At 39.2% G+C, this 16,213-nt stretch overlaps 1 protein-coding gene across 1 annotated transcript in view; it reads right to left on the reverse strand.

Moving 5' to 3' along the window:
* Positions 1-1,494: 1,494 nt before the first annotated feature.
* The window catches only part of MTMR11 (myotubularin related protein 11), a 1,184,472-nt gene continuing 1,169,753 nt past the window's right edge, over positions 1,495-16,213 (reverse strand). The window contains exon 17 of the mRNA XM_044079897.1: positions 1,495-1,781. Coding sequence (XP_043935832.1) covers positions 1,614-1,781 — 168 coding nt within the window. The 3' untranslated portion in view covers positions 1,495-1,613. The remainder of the gene's footprint in view (positions 1,782-16,213) is intronic.

Genomic DNA, 16,213 nt, shown 5'->3' on the forward strand with positions numbered 1-16,213 from the left:
ATGGATTTATCCCATTTCATGCTGATATAAAAACAATACACGTGCCCAATAGGGATCCTTCTCAATGACTAACGTAGGATTTTTACCCTCCTTTACCAAACAGTGATTCTGTATCTTAAGTACTTTGCCTTACTAAACAATAAACAAATTTATTCACATCTGAAATTCTAAAAAAAAAAATTAAATCAAAGCACTAGTGCACTACCAGAAATTAAAAAAATATATATATTTTATATATATATATATATATATATATATATATATATATATATATATATATATATATATATATATATATATCTTTAATTTCTGTACACTAAATGTACAATTTCATACTTGCTATCAAGTCAAACATATTTTTTTAAAGTGAATCAATGTCTATTTATACAAGCACCTACTTCTAAGTTAACGGACTTGGCCAACAAAAGTAAAATAAAAATGAAATAAAACTATTTCAATAAATCATGTTCTGGGAAGAGGAATAACAAACAGCACCCTCATGGAACAGATCTGATGCACTGTAATGCAGAACAGTTGCATAGTAGCAAACCTAGACGTGTCTTGTGTTTGGGTCACTAGGGTATCATCCATATGCCCTCTATGCATTCACCCTGTATTCAAAAATACAAGAACTATGGAGCATGATATCAAATAGAGTTGGGAAGTGGCACAAGAGAAACACTTGAACATTAATACTTCTCACAGACTGTGACTGGTATATGAACTTCATGCACATCACAACACTATTTCATATTTCAAAACTGGAGCATGTGTATATATATCTGTATTCTTCTGTTTTGTAAGTCAGGATGTGAACCCAGACTAGGATAGCAGGTATTTTCAATCCAAGTGACAAAAAGACAGTAAAGAGATATTCTCATTAAGACATGTAAATTAATAAACTTTAAAGTGCTAGAATAGCTCTGTTGCTGAAGCAGCAAAACTACACTTCTCCATCTACAAGTGACACTCCAGTCCACAAAATAAAGATGATAAGAGAGGTTACTTGTCTGGCTTCCATAAAAAAGAATATGGAAGAGCTAGCACCTCTAGTCTGCTAACTGAGAAAACAAAAACTGAGAACATCCAGTCAAAACAGCTAGCTAAGCTAGAAATGAATGAGTAGTGATAAAGGTATAAAAATAATTCAAAATGTTATTATTGGAAAAAAATAAATTATGAATCTGCTTTATAAGGATTTAAGTAAAAGCAAAAAGCATTTCTGTAGGGACTCAAGGCATCATCCTATGTCAGCTAGTTTCTAAGTTAGCCATGATCCTCCTTCCAAATCCAAAGCATGGAAAATAACTGCCAACTCTGTAAGACAGAGGGCTGAAGTGCAAAAAGGCACAGATTAAGCTAAAGTGCACAAGCTAGGTCTTGGTATGAGCAGCTCAGACTGTAGCTTTACAATTTGCAGCACAAAAGTCTCATATTAGCCACCATGGTTGTATCAAGTCGTGAATACTGACCACAAGCCAGAGTTTCCAATTGCAACTGCACAGCAGTAAACTGGGTAGAGAATATTTATCCTGTTCAGAAACTCTTCATTTGCTTCTTTAACACTTGTGAAAGACTGTTGCAAGGCACAGGTCCAGAATACTTCATGTCCACTATGGAGGGCCTGACCTGAAATGACTCCTGAAAGCACTGTAAGTCTCTGTAGATGCATGTTTTTTGTCACTATAAGAATCCAAGCTGAGCTGTAGCTCCTTCAGACATGTTTGCAGAAACATCATCTCCTCTGTCAAGAATTCAGAGTCTGGAACAGATGCAACAACCTGAAACAGAAAATGATAGCATGAGAAAGGGAGTACACAAAGTGAACACATTACCTTTTACTACACTTAAAAAAGGCATAAACTATTTTCATCTGAAGGACATGGTTACCAATAGCTATATAATGGGCAGCATTTTCAAAACTTGAATAAAATACAGTGTACATGTCAAAGCAATGTTCTCTAATATAAAATAAATAAAAGATCCACCAAAAAGCCCGTTCTCTGTCTGTCTGTCTATCACAGAAGTATACAGCAACAGGCAGCAAAACATCAAAAGACTCCCAATGGTATTCAGAACAGATAGTACTGTTGGAATAGTTTAAGCAAGACTCAGACTTCAAAAACATGAAACTTGCTTACCCATGATGGAACCATATTATATAAATGATCAGTTTAATTTTGAACAAACTAAAAAGGCACTAGTATGGCAGCAAATTTTTGTTCTAAGAACATTAAATAAACTGCTGACCAAACCTGCGATATTTTAGTGCTTCACAACATAAACAAAATGAAAAAAGAAAAAGAGGTAAACACGTGGCTCTAAAGCTGCCGAAATGCATGGCTTTATCTTCTAACAAACTACAAAAATTATAATGTTCAATAGTTCTTTTTCACCTCAGTTTTGCTGCACAAAACTATTTCTGTGTTGGTTATGTTCCACCAAATGGTAAACAGCACCTAATAGAACAGACTGGCTACAATGTACAGCACAATAGAGTTTTTCAGAAGCAAATCTAATTGTCTTGGGCATGAGTCGCCTGTACACTTTGTCAATAGGTGACTTTTTTATACCTCATCTGTGGCTTTCAGAAGGGAGTATGATTAAAACAGTCTCTATTTATGTACATAACTGGAGTATGAGTTTAGATCTAAAGTCAGATGGCACAGTGGTGCAGTGGTAGCGTTGTTGCCTCACAGCAAGAGGTTCTCGGGTTTGATTCGGGGTGCCTTCTGCTTGGAGTCTGCATGTCCTCCTCGCATTCGTGTGCATTTTCTCTGGGCACTCCGGTTTCCTCCTACGTTTCAAAGACATGCATCTGGAGCATTTCTCCCCAGGCTTCCGCTTAAAATTGTCTTTGTTCCAAGTCAGACTTTCCCGGTAAACCAATGTTAACTAAAAATAAATAAGTGTTTTTTGAGCCACATATCACACAGTCTACATGGTATGCACAAACCAAACAATATACATACAATGCAGTACTGACAAAAAAAAAAATATTTTAAGGCGTTCTCAGCATACACCAGACTGCACACAAACCATTTTTGGTAAAATATTATTTCCCGTGGTCCCATTGAGTTTTGACCCCTAACAACCATAACAAAGGCACCAACACTGAATAAGTAAAACACATTCACATACATGCACAACTACAGTTTAAGTAATATGCCCCCCCACGTAATAAAGACAAATTTCCCCTTTCACTTTTGATCTAATTGCAACCAACTTTTAGAGCTTTTTGCACTTCTGTATACAAAGGGATGAAGTTCCTTTTTCAGTTAGCAGTATTGCCGATTACTTCTCTTGACCACAGGGTGTGCTGAATACATTTTAAACATACTCTATGAAAATGTTTATTCTCTCTGCATAATCTACAGATATGATTTTTAGTGCTGCAGTGTTTACACTGCATGTGGCTTCTGCCATCTCATTTGTTAGCATGCTTCATCTTGTTTAGCATGCAGTCATCTGCATTTTTGCTATTTTTATTAATTATTTTTACCATTTCTAGGCTTTATTTTCACTCAGCCTTGCACACCTCCATTTCAATTTTCAACTGCACATTTAACAAACAACTTGCTCACATAACACACATATATTGACAAATATGGCTTCTCTTAATAACTTTACCTTTAGGTGATTATTTCTGATGCAGACGACTTTTTGTCTTAGTAATGAGTTACACAGTTCCCAGAATTCACAGTTTTGTGTTCAATGCTTTAATTATGAGACTAAACATCAATTTCATGTTTAAAAAAAGTTTCACATAAGGTAAATTATTCCATGGCTTGCATGGGATACTGGATCTTTTCTGGATTGCCCTCAAGGTCATCCAATGTGATATGTGATATGACAAATCTGGGCGCTCTAGTTTTCTGAGAAGATCCTTTGGATGCTAAGGTGGTTATAGGGTCATCATCCTGAGCTCAATATTTAAGCAATTTACAAAAAAAAAATGTCTGTGGTGGTTCAACAGTGTGCAAATCAATTACTTTGAAATTCAATTACTTTGAAGTCCAAAATCTTTGGGTGAAAGCGCTTAACTCATCATTTTTATCATATTTTGTGCAAACTGTTCGTGAACTGAAGAGTTTTATGTTCGTTTAGCTGTAATTAAGACGCATTGTGTGTGAGCAAACTTTTCGTGAACTGAAGAGTTCCTTTTGTTCGTTTAGCTGCATATAAATCGCATTGTGTGTTAGCAAGTGGTGAAGCACTTATTGGTGGATCCATAGCTTCATTTTCCGTTCTGGTTTGGGAGTGAGTTGGAAGTGTTCAGTTATCAACTCAAATAACAAAAGGCTGGAAAATGGAATAAGCATTCAACGGTATTAGTAAAGATGCAATCATACCAGCAGAAAGAGTTTATTTTGACAAAACAGTGGCAGAAAGGCACAGTATTATAACTGGGGACAGTACAGTGTTTGTGGAAAATAATTATTCATTGTACACCAGGCAGAAGAGAAGCAAATTTATTCTGGCAATCAGAGAATGTTGAGAGACAGGTGTGAGAGTCAAGCTGCTGTATCCAGCTATCGTCAGAATATTTTTTCCAGGAGGATCAAAGTCATTTTTTGATGAAAAACAAGCAAAGGAGGAAATATAAAAGTTGTCCAGCAAAAAAGTAAGCAATCAAACAGGAGACTCTGCTTCTTATTCTTCTGATAAAGCTCATCAAAAGACTTTGAAAGTGAAACCTTTTCCAATATTCTAATGGGAAATGCTTGAGACACCAAAAAAAAAAAAACCCACAGGAGATGACTAGAAAAAATTGGAATACCTTGGGCTTGAACCAAAGTCTGGGGTTGGGAGACTGTGATGAACAGGAAGACCACCAGCTTGGGAAGACAGGCTAGACAAGCAATTCACAAATAAATATTGGTATGGCTCCCAAATATGCAACAAAGTCTAGAAGATTTAGGATTTTTGCTTGGAATTACTTGCATAGGTATTTTCATACCACAAGCAGACTCCAAAGAATTTCTCCTCAGGAAGATTGCAAATGTTGGGAGGTGTGATGGGGAAGAAAGATGTTATCGGGAACATATGTTTGGGAGTGTAATGAGATGGCAGACATTAAAAATTCCCTGCAGACTACTCTGTCAGAAACACTGGGTGAGCCAAGAGGTGTAACTAAGGAAATTATTACTACTGTTTATTTTTTTAACATTGATACATAGGTTCATAGGTTCATACTAGGCTATCTGCCCTAGGGCATTTATAAGCCTAGCCAGAATGTGTTTGGCTTTCGCCACACATTTTAAAATAATTTTGTTATGCCCTTTTTCGAGGTTAGTATACTGTGCCTCTGTCTAACAGTTACACAGAAGTGATACCCGGGGTAAACCTACAATCTCCCATCCACTCATCAAGATTCCTCTTGAAGAGAGTCAATGAGGGACTCTGCCTAACCTGGACTGGGATTTTATTCCAGAGTGAAGGGAGCGTCTGGGTTATGAATCTGTCCCTCCAGCATGTCCTATTTATTTCGGTGCTGAGGTTCAAGTCTCTCGAGCGCGTAGCTCGATGGGATTTGGATTTTCTGAGGTGTAGCATGTCCATTAATTCCGGGTTGGACATAGCTTTATATGTCAGGCACAGATCACCTCTGAGCAGGTGGTATGCCACTGAGTAGAGCTGGAGTTTCTTTAACCGGGCAGCATATGGCATCTGTTTGAGCCCTTTGATCCTCTTGGTGAGGTACTTTTGGGGTCTTTCCAGTTGCTGCAGGTGTCTGGTAAGGTACATCCCAAAAGGGGCATTGTACTCAATTATGGGCCTGATGAGGGATGAGTAAAGAGGCACGATGACCTCCCCTAATCTAGATGTGAATCCCTTCATGATTAGGTGGGCTATATAAAATGTTTTTCTAACCACTTTGGCCATGTGGTTGTCAAATGAGAGATTGCTATCAACTTGGGTACCCAGGTCCCTAATTACTTCTTCTGTACTTAATGGATTACCACCTATGTGGTAATTTGTGGGCACTTTGTTTTGCCAAAGGGATGACTATACACTTTTTGGCGTTTAGCTTGAGGCCATGGCTCTGGCACCAGTTGTCTGTTTCTATGAGGCCCTTTTGGAGGATGCTTGTGTCGGCTGGAGTGTCGATTATGGCGCCCAGTTTGCAGTCATCTGCAAACTTGGTCAGCCACAGTCCTTCCATGTTGGCCTGTACCTCCGAGAAATATATACCGAGCAAGAGAGGTCCCAGGACTGAGCCTTGTGGGACGCCACTTGTAACTGGTTTGGAGTCTGACATGGCTCCAGCAATTCTAACCATGTGGGTTCTGTCCTTGAGCCAGTTTGCAACCCATCTAGTGACATAGGGGTTTATATTTAAGCTGGTGAGCTTATCTATAATGCCCGAGTGGGGTATTGTATCGAAGGCTTTTGCGAGGTCCAGGTAGGCTGTGTGGACCACCTTCCCCTCGTCAATGGCCTTAGTGACTGTTTCAAAGAAATCAACCAGGTTTAAGAGACAGGATCTGCCCTTAAAGCCAAACTGGGTATGATCCAGTGTCTGTAGGTCCCCAATATCTTTATTTATGAGGTCCACGATGATCCTTTCCATAGCTTTGCAGACCAAGCTAATCAGGCTTATGGGGCGATAGTTTCCAGGATCCGTTGAGGCACCACCTTTGTAGAGTGGGACCACTGTTTCTGTACGCCACTCTTTGGGTACATATCCTGTAGTAAGGCTGAGACTGAACAGTAGTTTTATGTTTGGGTTTAGCTCTTCTTGGAGTTCATGTAGGACGCAGCCCGGGACACCGTCTGGTCCCATTGATGCTGTGTTTTTTGCTTTGGAGAGGGCAGTTCTTACCTCAGCATCTGAGATGTCAGGGGGGCAGCACTCTGCTGGGATAGATATTTGCCCTATTGGTGGGGGGGGGGGAGAGAAGTTTGTGATGAACCTGTCAGCTAGGATGTTGGCAATGTCTGTGGGTTCAATGTATTTTTTGTCATTTTGGACTAATTCTGAGCATATCTGGGAATTCCCACCCAGGTTCCTAACATAACTAAAGAAAGCCTTGTGATTATCCTTAGTGTCCTGTGCAACTTTTCTCTCAAAGCTGGCCTTAGACGATTTTATGAGTGCCCGTAGTTTTTTGCTAATACTGATCAGAGATGCCTTCCCTTTTTGGGATTTTGCTCTATCATGTAGTAGCTTCCTCCTTCTATTGTATAGTTTGTTTATGGCTGGGGTCCACCAGACAGGACGTCTGCCTTTGGAGGATTGGGACTTGGTTTTATTTGGGATTGCATGATCCATGCATTCCTGAAGGTGTTCATAGAATGCATTTATAAAGGATTCTGCAGTCTGGGCCGTATTTTCCACAGGCCCGGGGGCTTTGAAGGATTCCACCTCGGTTTTGAGGAGTGTGAAATTTGCATTAGAGAAGTTTTTCACTGTGGTTTTCAGGGCAGGGGGTGGAGTCGGGATGTGAATATCCAGTGAGTTTAGTTTATGGTCTGATCTTACCAATGAGGGATACACTTCTGGTCTGGAGCATAGAGTCCCCATGTTGGTGATGATCAGGTCCAGTATGTTTTCCCCTCTTGTGGGAGTGGTAACAAGTTGTTCCATAGCATTTGAGTTTATAAATTCTAGGAACCTTTGGGCTAGGATGTTGGAGCTAGAGTAATGCTCCCAGTCTATGATTGGGTAGTTGAAGTCGCCCAATATAATGGTGTTTGGAGACACCTTCATATTTTCCAGTGTTCTCAGGAAGGCCGAGTGGGGTTCCTGGGTTTGGGAGGGTGGTCTGTAGCAGGCTATAAACTGGAAGGCAGTTTTACCCACTGTTAGTTGCACATGGATAGTCTCTGATGCTTCGTGCTGTGTCACCAACCTGGAGGTGTGGGTATCTTTGACGAATATTGATACTCCCCCTCCTTTTGTGGTTCGGTCCAAGTTTTGGGGCCAAAAAGCATGTTATGAGGTATAACCTGGTAGTGCTGGGGTGCTCTCAGGAGCCTTGAACCAGGTTTCTGTTACTGCACAGAATCAGAATTGCCTAGACATAGTAAGACCTTGCTGAACTGAATTCTGGTGCCTGCAAAAAAAGCAATTACTAGAAAAGGACAAAGTCAAACCAACCATACTAGGTGCAGTGACTACAGTAACAGAGTTTTTAGAAAAGGGTGGGAGCAAATCCCATTTTTTATGTAAATTGTGGAAACAATACATGCAGAATAATGTTTTGGAGGAGAAATGAGGTTTAAAGAAAGGCAAGAATTGAATGAGCTCTGTAATGTTCAAATGACAATTACTTTATTGTAGATTATATGTTATGTATAATGTTTTCAACTAAAAATATGTCAATATGGTTTGTTTTCATTTATATAAATGTAGGATTGCCTATGTCATAAGTGATAATTCAATAAGGATATTACTTCTTTAAAAAAAAAAAAAAAAACAGGAAGACCAACAACACTGAAATGTGACATTATAAAGCATCAATTGCATTTCTGAAACATGTCTTTACAAGAAAAAGGGTCTGATAAAGGTTAGACTTTTGTTGACTTTGTTAAACCTGTGGGTGGCTTCAAAGGCATATACCCCACTTCATATCATTACTGTTTGGAAGGACACAAAGGAAAAAAAGTAACGGTAAGGAAAACAATTTTTGTTCATAACATTATTTGTATAAAACATTTCATGACAAACTGCACATAGTAAACATTTTCAGTGACTGTTATATGTAATAAAGATACTAAAGTAAATTACTTTTTTTCTTGTCTAGTATTAAGAAATGTAGGCATTACAATATAAAATAAGAAAGGCTGGACAAAATCATATTTAAGTTAATAGGCTGTTATCTTGTACCATTGGAGAGGGGGATACGGAGTAAAAGTGCCCTGATTATAATATATATATATATATATATATATATGTAGACCTGACATGTTTTCTTTAACTTTTGTATAGGTGAATGCCTAGATTAATGCCCTTGGCTTAATCTAGTAAGTTTTTTGTGTAAGCAAGTGGGCGTTAAAAATAACAGACCATTGTGAATGTAACAAATAGTTTTCTTTAGGAAATAAGTGTTCAGTGTGAGTTGAGAAGTCTGCAGCTGTGGGCAGCTGTACATTCTGTTCTTGTATTTCAGTGGAAACATGCTAACTATAGGTGAAGGTGATAAATCTTGAGAGGTCTAGACATTGTTTGCCGAGAGAAACATAAAATTAAAGGTACAAGGGCAAGCAGCTTAGTAAAACATAAATTTGAAATTACTGGAAGTGAATGAGAGACAGCAGCTTTTCTGGTACCTACAACTTCAGTGCATTTACTACAACAGTGTATAATTTAGTTTTATTTAAAGATAGCCAGTGCACTTTTTCTTAAGACTGAAAGTTGATGTTTTCTGAAATCATACAAGCTATTTTTCACATCTGGCAGGGGAAAAAAGATAAAACAAAAACAGACAGCAATTAGTGTACTCAGAAGCATAAGCTGTCACATGCACCTTAGCACAGACAACCTTAATTTTATGTTAGGTACTGCCTGTGGGTGCAGCTGTCAATTTGAGACAAATGCGCCCATCAGGAAGGTTAAATTTCTTGAAGATGAACACAGTTTTGTGTTTGTTTTAAGTTAAAGGGTTATGAGGGTATTCTGGGAGTGTGTGTGTATTTTTTGAGGGTTTTCATTAAAACAAAAAGCAATCATATATAATAGGTGGGAATAATAATGTATTTAAATAGTGGATAGCCTACCCATATTATTTTTGAAACATGAATGGCCTCACAGGTATAGACAACAAAGCACGAGTACTGAATTATATTAACTTATTCCCTCCAGTGGAGCGTGTAACAGCCAGTGGGTAGAGCCTAAGTTTTTTGAAAGAATAAAATTATGTCATTACAATTCAAACAAATGTTCATATTCTGGAACCACAGAGGCTACTAAAAAGTGTAAATTTCTAACTTCAGCACAAACTGTTTTATAGTTTTAGCATTATCTAGGTTCTAAGTCTTAAACAGGATTTTATATGTCACAGTAAATACACTATTAATTTGGTAATATTTTGTAAACAGCTTACAATATCTCAGCAATCACTCATGTTACACACATACAATCATCAACATTTTGTTTTCCAGCTTACTGCTGTCATATGAGGCAAGGAAGTTCTGTCTGTGCTACTTGGTTGTTGAGATATTTACAAAAATATGAAATGTATGACAATGTAAATGAATATTATATGAACAATTAATATCATTTTACCTGCACTATCAATACAGCTGTGTTTGCCACTGTGTAAGCTTTTTAAGATGAAATATTTGAATACTTTGATGTGGCATGGTTTTAGAATTATTAATGCAAATATGAACAAGCAACAGTTTGCACTTACAGGTGTCAGCAGGATGCAACTGCACAAGCACCTGGAGGCATCATTTGGCTGTAATGATCTAAAAAAAATGCAAAGTGCAAAAAGCAGTGCTACATGAGACATATTTAGAAAGAAGTGAGCAAGTGAATTTGATAAAGAAAGGCTTTTAGAATGGAAGATACACAGAATATCAGGGACAAAGGAAAAGGGGAGTACTTATACTAATTGTTAGAGGAGCTGCAATAGTAATCGAAGATGGAAAAAGATAATAATGGCAGATTTGTATAGTAAGGGCCTACTGGGAAGGTAGGAGGATTATACTGACATATATTTATGGTCTGCCTAAAACTGCTATTATGGAGCTTAAGACATTTTTGAGAGAAATAATCAGCTTTCAGCAGGGAATATTACTTATAAGTGGAGATGGGAACTTGATTTGCAACAGTGAGTATGTATCTAGGGACCTAGAAGGGAAAATGTAACAAAAGGGGGTAGGATTTCTAAAGAAATTTATAAAAATATTTGGTATAGAAGATGTGAATTTAGTAGTAGGAACTCAGACAGAAATTATATAAAATTCCTAAAGATAAAATAACTGGACTAGACAAACAATATTTCACAGGAACATCTACATTTAATTAAAAGCTTCAACACACATCCAATAACTATTTCAGATCATGCACCAACAACAACTAAGATAAAAAAAAACCCACCTACCAGTTAAAATAACAGAAGAAGTTAAGGAATGGGTAGTGGAAATTACTCAGGTTATTAGGGAAGACAAAAATTACTTCAGAAATTATAGCTAGAGAGTGGAATCAAATGGAAGTGGAGTTTAAAATATGATAGAAATAAAAGAAAAAGAGATATGGTTAAAAAGTAGCGAGAATTATTTAGAGGAGCTGATAAATGTTAAAGTATTGCAGCATAAGGGGAATCAAAGAACAAGAGGATGCACAACTGCAGAGTACTAAAGAGAAAATAAAGGAGTATCTGGATAATAAGCATGAGTTTAGAAAGACTGCTGTTAAGCAACTGTTTTGATAACTCCAGTGCACAAAAACGTTTAGCACAATGATTAAGCAACAGAAAGTAGAAAGGGTTGTTGCCAAACTTAGGGAGCCTATAACAGAAAAATAACCAGAGTTCCTGTAGAGGTGGTAGAAATATTTTGGAAACTTTATAAAAATTTGTATAAAGCAGAGAAATGTGGAAATCAAGAAAAATCACAAATTTAAATACTTATGCCAATGTTAGAGGTAGATGAGGCTCAACAATTTAACAGTAAATATATGAGGAAATGAGACTTAAGTATAATCAATCTTCCGGTAAGCCTCCAGGAATAGATGGCATTTCTGTGGAAGTTTTGAAGCTAGGAGGGAAGAAAGTGAAAAAGGTTTAGAAAGTTTTGTTTAAAAGCATCATAAAATGAGAGGAAGCATGAACAACCTAGAAAGAAGCTGTGGTGGCTGTAATACCTAAATATGGCAAAGACCTTCACCACCCACCTTCATATGGGCCCAGTTTTAAAACTAAAGTTATGCACTGACTATACTGACAGATCTGTGTTTCCATTTCCATCCTTTCCTTAACAGACAGGCCTTAGATCCAACCTCGGATCCAACTTCAGCTGCTTCTAGACTTGTGGATTATCAACTCAGGCTCTTCCCCTTACATATAGTCCCCTCCTGTCTCAAAGATTACCTCAGATCAAGTTTGCCCTCAACCTCATGACACAATCCTGATTGAAAATACTAAAGAACAAAATAATGTAGTCCAAAAAAGGGGCATCTGAAATAGAGGACTGCTCTGGAGCTGTAAAAGTGCAATACATGTACAAGGGCAGGTCATACTATCATACGAGAAGCACACCGCTAATGATCTTTCATGAAATAGAAGACAGAGGGAGGGAGGGAGGGGAGTTGAGATAGAATGGAAACACAGCAGAGATCTATCATTATGGTGAGTACATAACTTTCATATTTGATGATGTCGGTTCTGTCTGTTCCTAAACAAATGGGACAGAGTCCCCAGCTACTTGGCTCTCAGGGTGGTCTCATGGAAGGATATTCCAGAGGTTGGCTGAGCTAAAGGCTGCCCTATTACTGGATAGCAGATTTAGCCTATAATAGGAAATGAAGATGCGACTATTAGACCAGGTGGTAGTAGCACAAATATCATTACATGAAGCCCTTGAAAAGAAAGATGTAGACGCCGAGACAAGATTTAGTAAAATGAGCCTTAGCATGTCTGGATAGACTCAAGACATATGCAAGAAATACAGCTAACCATCTAAGGATACTTTCAAAACAACTTTGACCCAGCTTATCTTTGGAAAAGGAGACAAAAAGCGGGATTGTTTTCTGAATGTTTTATCTGGTAGAGGTAAAAATGTAGTTGGTAGTGCAAATCCAACAGATGAAGCATACAGTCTCCTTTATTTGAGAAACTTGGAAAGAAAACCAGTATGTTGATGCATAGATTAAAAGATATTTTGATAGCCACCTCGGGTATAAAAGCTGGATTAGTCCATAAAGACAACCTGTCCTTCTGACTGATAATGTATGAAGGCTTACACAACAGAACTTGTAGTTCAGATACTCTCCAGGCTGAGGTAATCGCAACTAGACAGACACTGTCCAGGCTGAGGTAATAGCAACTAGAAAGAGTGCTTTCCAGGTCAAAAACTTCATGTCCAGTTTAGCAGCAGGTTCAAAGGGTGCGTGGGTCAAAGCTTGGAGCAAAACAGCTCTATCCCTGGTGTGTAAGCAGGAAGATACCTGTCAAAAAATATTTACCTAGCTTCTGGCATGCTAAGTTAGAATGTTTTTCTCCAACATGAAAGTCTGAAATAGCTGCTAACTGAACTTTAACATTAGAATCCTGGAAAACAGACATTAGCACATCAAGAATAGCTGGATAAAGAGCCAAAAAGGGACACAGATTCCTCTGAAAATCCTGGATAGAAAATATTTTCCACTTACTCTTACAAACTTTTCTGGCAGATGTCCTCTAGGAAGAAGTGAGAATGTGGATAACTTGGGACGAAAGACTGGACTGACTAGCCATTATTTGAAGTGGAGCAACCAAGAGGTTAATTTGAGGGCTTGAATGTCCAGGTGAGGCATGCTAGATAGGTGAGAGAGAAGACCCAGATCAGAGTCCATAATTCAATGCAGGTGTTTCAAGTGAGGCTGAGCAAGGGACTCACACCTGTTGAAGCTAGAATGGGGCAATGAAGATTACCTTAATCCTCCTTTGCAGAGCTTTCTGTAAGAATTTTGGGATTAGCAGGGTAAGAGGAAAGGCACAGAGGAGACTGGGGGGGGGGGGACAGGCGTGCATTACAGCATCTCTCAGCACCTCCCCCTCTAGAGGGATGAGGTCAAAGAAACTGCTGCATTTGGAGTTGATAAGACAGACAAAAAGATCACATCATAGTTTGACAGACAACTCATTAGGTAACAGAATTGACCCAATATAGTCATCAATCACCAAAACACAAAAAACAGCTAAGCCACAGGAAACACAGGATCTATACAACATTCACTTCATTCTAGGACCAGAAGTGTCCATGAAGAAACCTTGAGACATACAGAACCACAGCTTCTTGCCCTCTTTCTGGTTTCTAGAGAAGGTCCTCTGGAGAGTGGAAAACTGTATTCCTACAGCAAAAAGGGTCTTTCCACCCTACCGACTTCTGGAGAGTGTATTTTTTACCTTGGGTCCTAAGAGAGTTAAACCATCATAAGGGACATTAAGAAAGGACATATTCAGGGGCTCCGCAGTCACACAAGTGCATCCAAGCATGTCTCCTTATGGTAATGCCTGTACCTGCGGCCTTTGAAGTGTCCTGAGTTGCATTGTATAGCAGATGCATAGAGGCATTTGACAGGGACTGAAGGGTTGCCAGCTGCGAGTCCATGGCTTTCCTGTGCTCTGCAGACTTGGACAGAGAGCGAGATTTGGAGAGCTGTTTTATCAAGTCTCTCTGAAACTTGTAATATGTGCCAAACAATTCAGCTACCTTAAGACAACGGTAGTTGAAGTGTAGACTCACTTACTAAATCTATCTAAAGCCCCACACTAACTGTTAAGAGGATCGACAGATGAGCTCTCCTCAGGGAGCTCCTTTTTGGTAGCCACCACATCTATCATGGCGTCCACTGCCAGGCCTTTGCTCCAATACTGCCTATCAAAGTGATAAGGTATTTATCTGGCTTCTTTTATATAGGTTCCATAACATCTGGTTCAGTCCACGCCAGCAGAGAGATCAGGTTGACCATCTCATCTGTGGGATGGACCATTCAAGTAGTAACTACGTCAGATCCAAAAGCCTCAAGAAACACCAACTCCTCTTGGGTGGGGGGGGGGGGTTAATGAGACCAATCTCCTTTCTGTCTCAACAGCTCTAGGATTACCCTGAATAAGATGTACTCAAGTGGTGATCTGGGAGATTCCAACCCTTCATCGAAATCAGTGTCTTTTGTGAGGGACTCCCGAGGGAAGTCAATGCAACTCCTCTTACATGAATATTTCCAAGGAGCCTCAGTGGTGGGATGCTCTAGACAGGACGCAGAAGATTGTTGGGTGTCCTATATGTGGAACGTCTCAAGATGAATAGGAACTAGTTGTGGAAATGGGATAAACTGTGAAGGATCAAGACTCATGGTTTTCAGCTGTAAGGCAAGTGGAGCTGAGAAGGGAGGAGAAGTCTCTTCTCTCACTGAGGACAGCGCTCTCTTAACTGCCTTGAAAGAAGAAGCCAAATAAAAACCCTGAATCATCACATTAGGAGCCAAGGCCTCCACACCTGAATGGCTAAGAACCCAGATCAGCTCCACTCCAAGACAGATGCCAAAGTCAAGCTAACACCAAAGCCCAGAGCAGAAGGGGCGGGTCTGACAACTTTAGAGTTGATCACATACCCTCAGACTGAAGCAGAAGTTTTGGCTCGGAGATCTCTCCAGACCTAAGGAACTCCAAACCGGTGAAATCAGAGAAGTCACCAGAGTTGAAGACCCACACCTGTGGATCTAACACTGATATTTCTTGCTCCACAGATCCTGAAGACAGTGGGCAGATCAGGGTAGGAGCAACCACAAGAAGGATCAAAGGGCCAAAGCTCATGGGTTTGAGGGGACACTGAGCTGGTTGAACCCCAGATGAATATGAGTCCTGAGTAACTTCCTCATCATTCTATCCAAAACAGCTTCTGTCAGGCTTCTGGTAGAGCTAATAGACCTTACGGAGGGCAAGGTAGATGGAGTCTTGATGAGAGCTCCCTTGGAGAAAGGTGGAATGCAACCTGGTTGAGATCAGTCCAGGTGAAGATGGGGTTATAGATTATAATGGTGTCAGATCATAAGGAGGAGTAGCATCCAGTGACCTTTGAAGCCAAAGATGAGAAGGGCATTGGTCAGGGGAGAACTTTCCTTGTCTCCTTGCAATTCTCCCTGGGCTTGTCACTCTCCTCCACTCTAGATTTGGCCGATGATTTCTTAACTAGACAAGCAGATTTCAGGCAGTAAGGAAACTGATTTGGATGATTCTTCCACAGAAGGAGGGAGAAGTCCATTCAAAACAGCTCGTCTCTGTGTTCAATTACAGCCAAGTGGCCAAAGGCTGTACAAATAGAATAATCTTCTTCCAAATGAACAGTGCCAAGCAATAAACACATTTCTGTTGAGCATCTAAATTATGGTGGCTGCAAGCCACACATTTGTTGAGCTCAGCAGGTTTATCATACATGATTTACTCAACAAAAAGGGAAAAACAGATGTGATAGAAAAATGTTTTTAAACTGAAAATACCAGCAATGTTAAAGTCAAAACCTAACATTAAGCCCAACACCACAACAATAAGAAATACCCAAA

This window comes from Protopterus annectens, chromosome 8.part0, assembly GCF_019279795.1.
Source record: "Protopterus annectens isolate FY-2018-M chromosome 8.part0, PAN1.0, whole genome shotgun sequence".
NCBI classification, from domain to species: Eukaryota; Metazoa; Chordata; order Ceratodontiformes; family Protopteridae; genus Protopterus; species Protopterus annectens.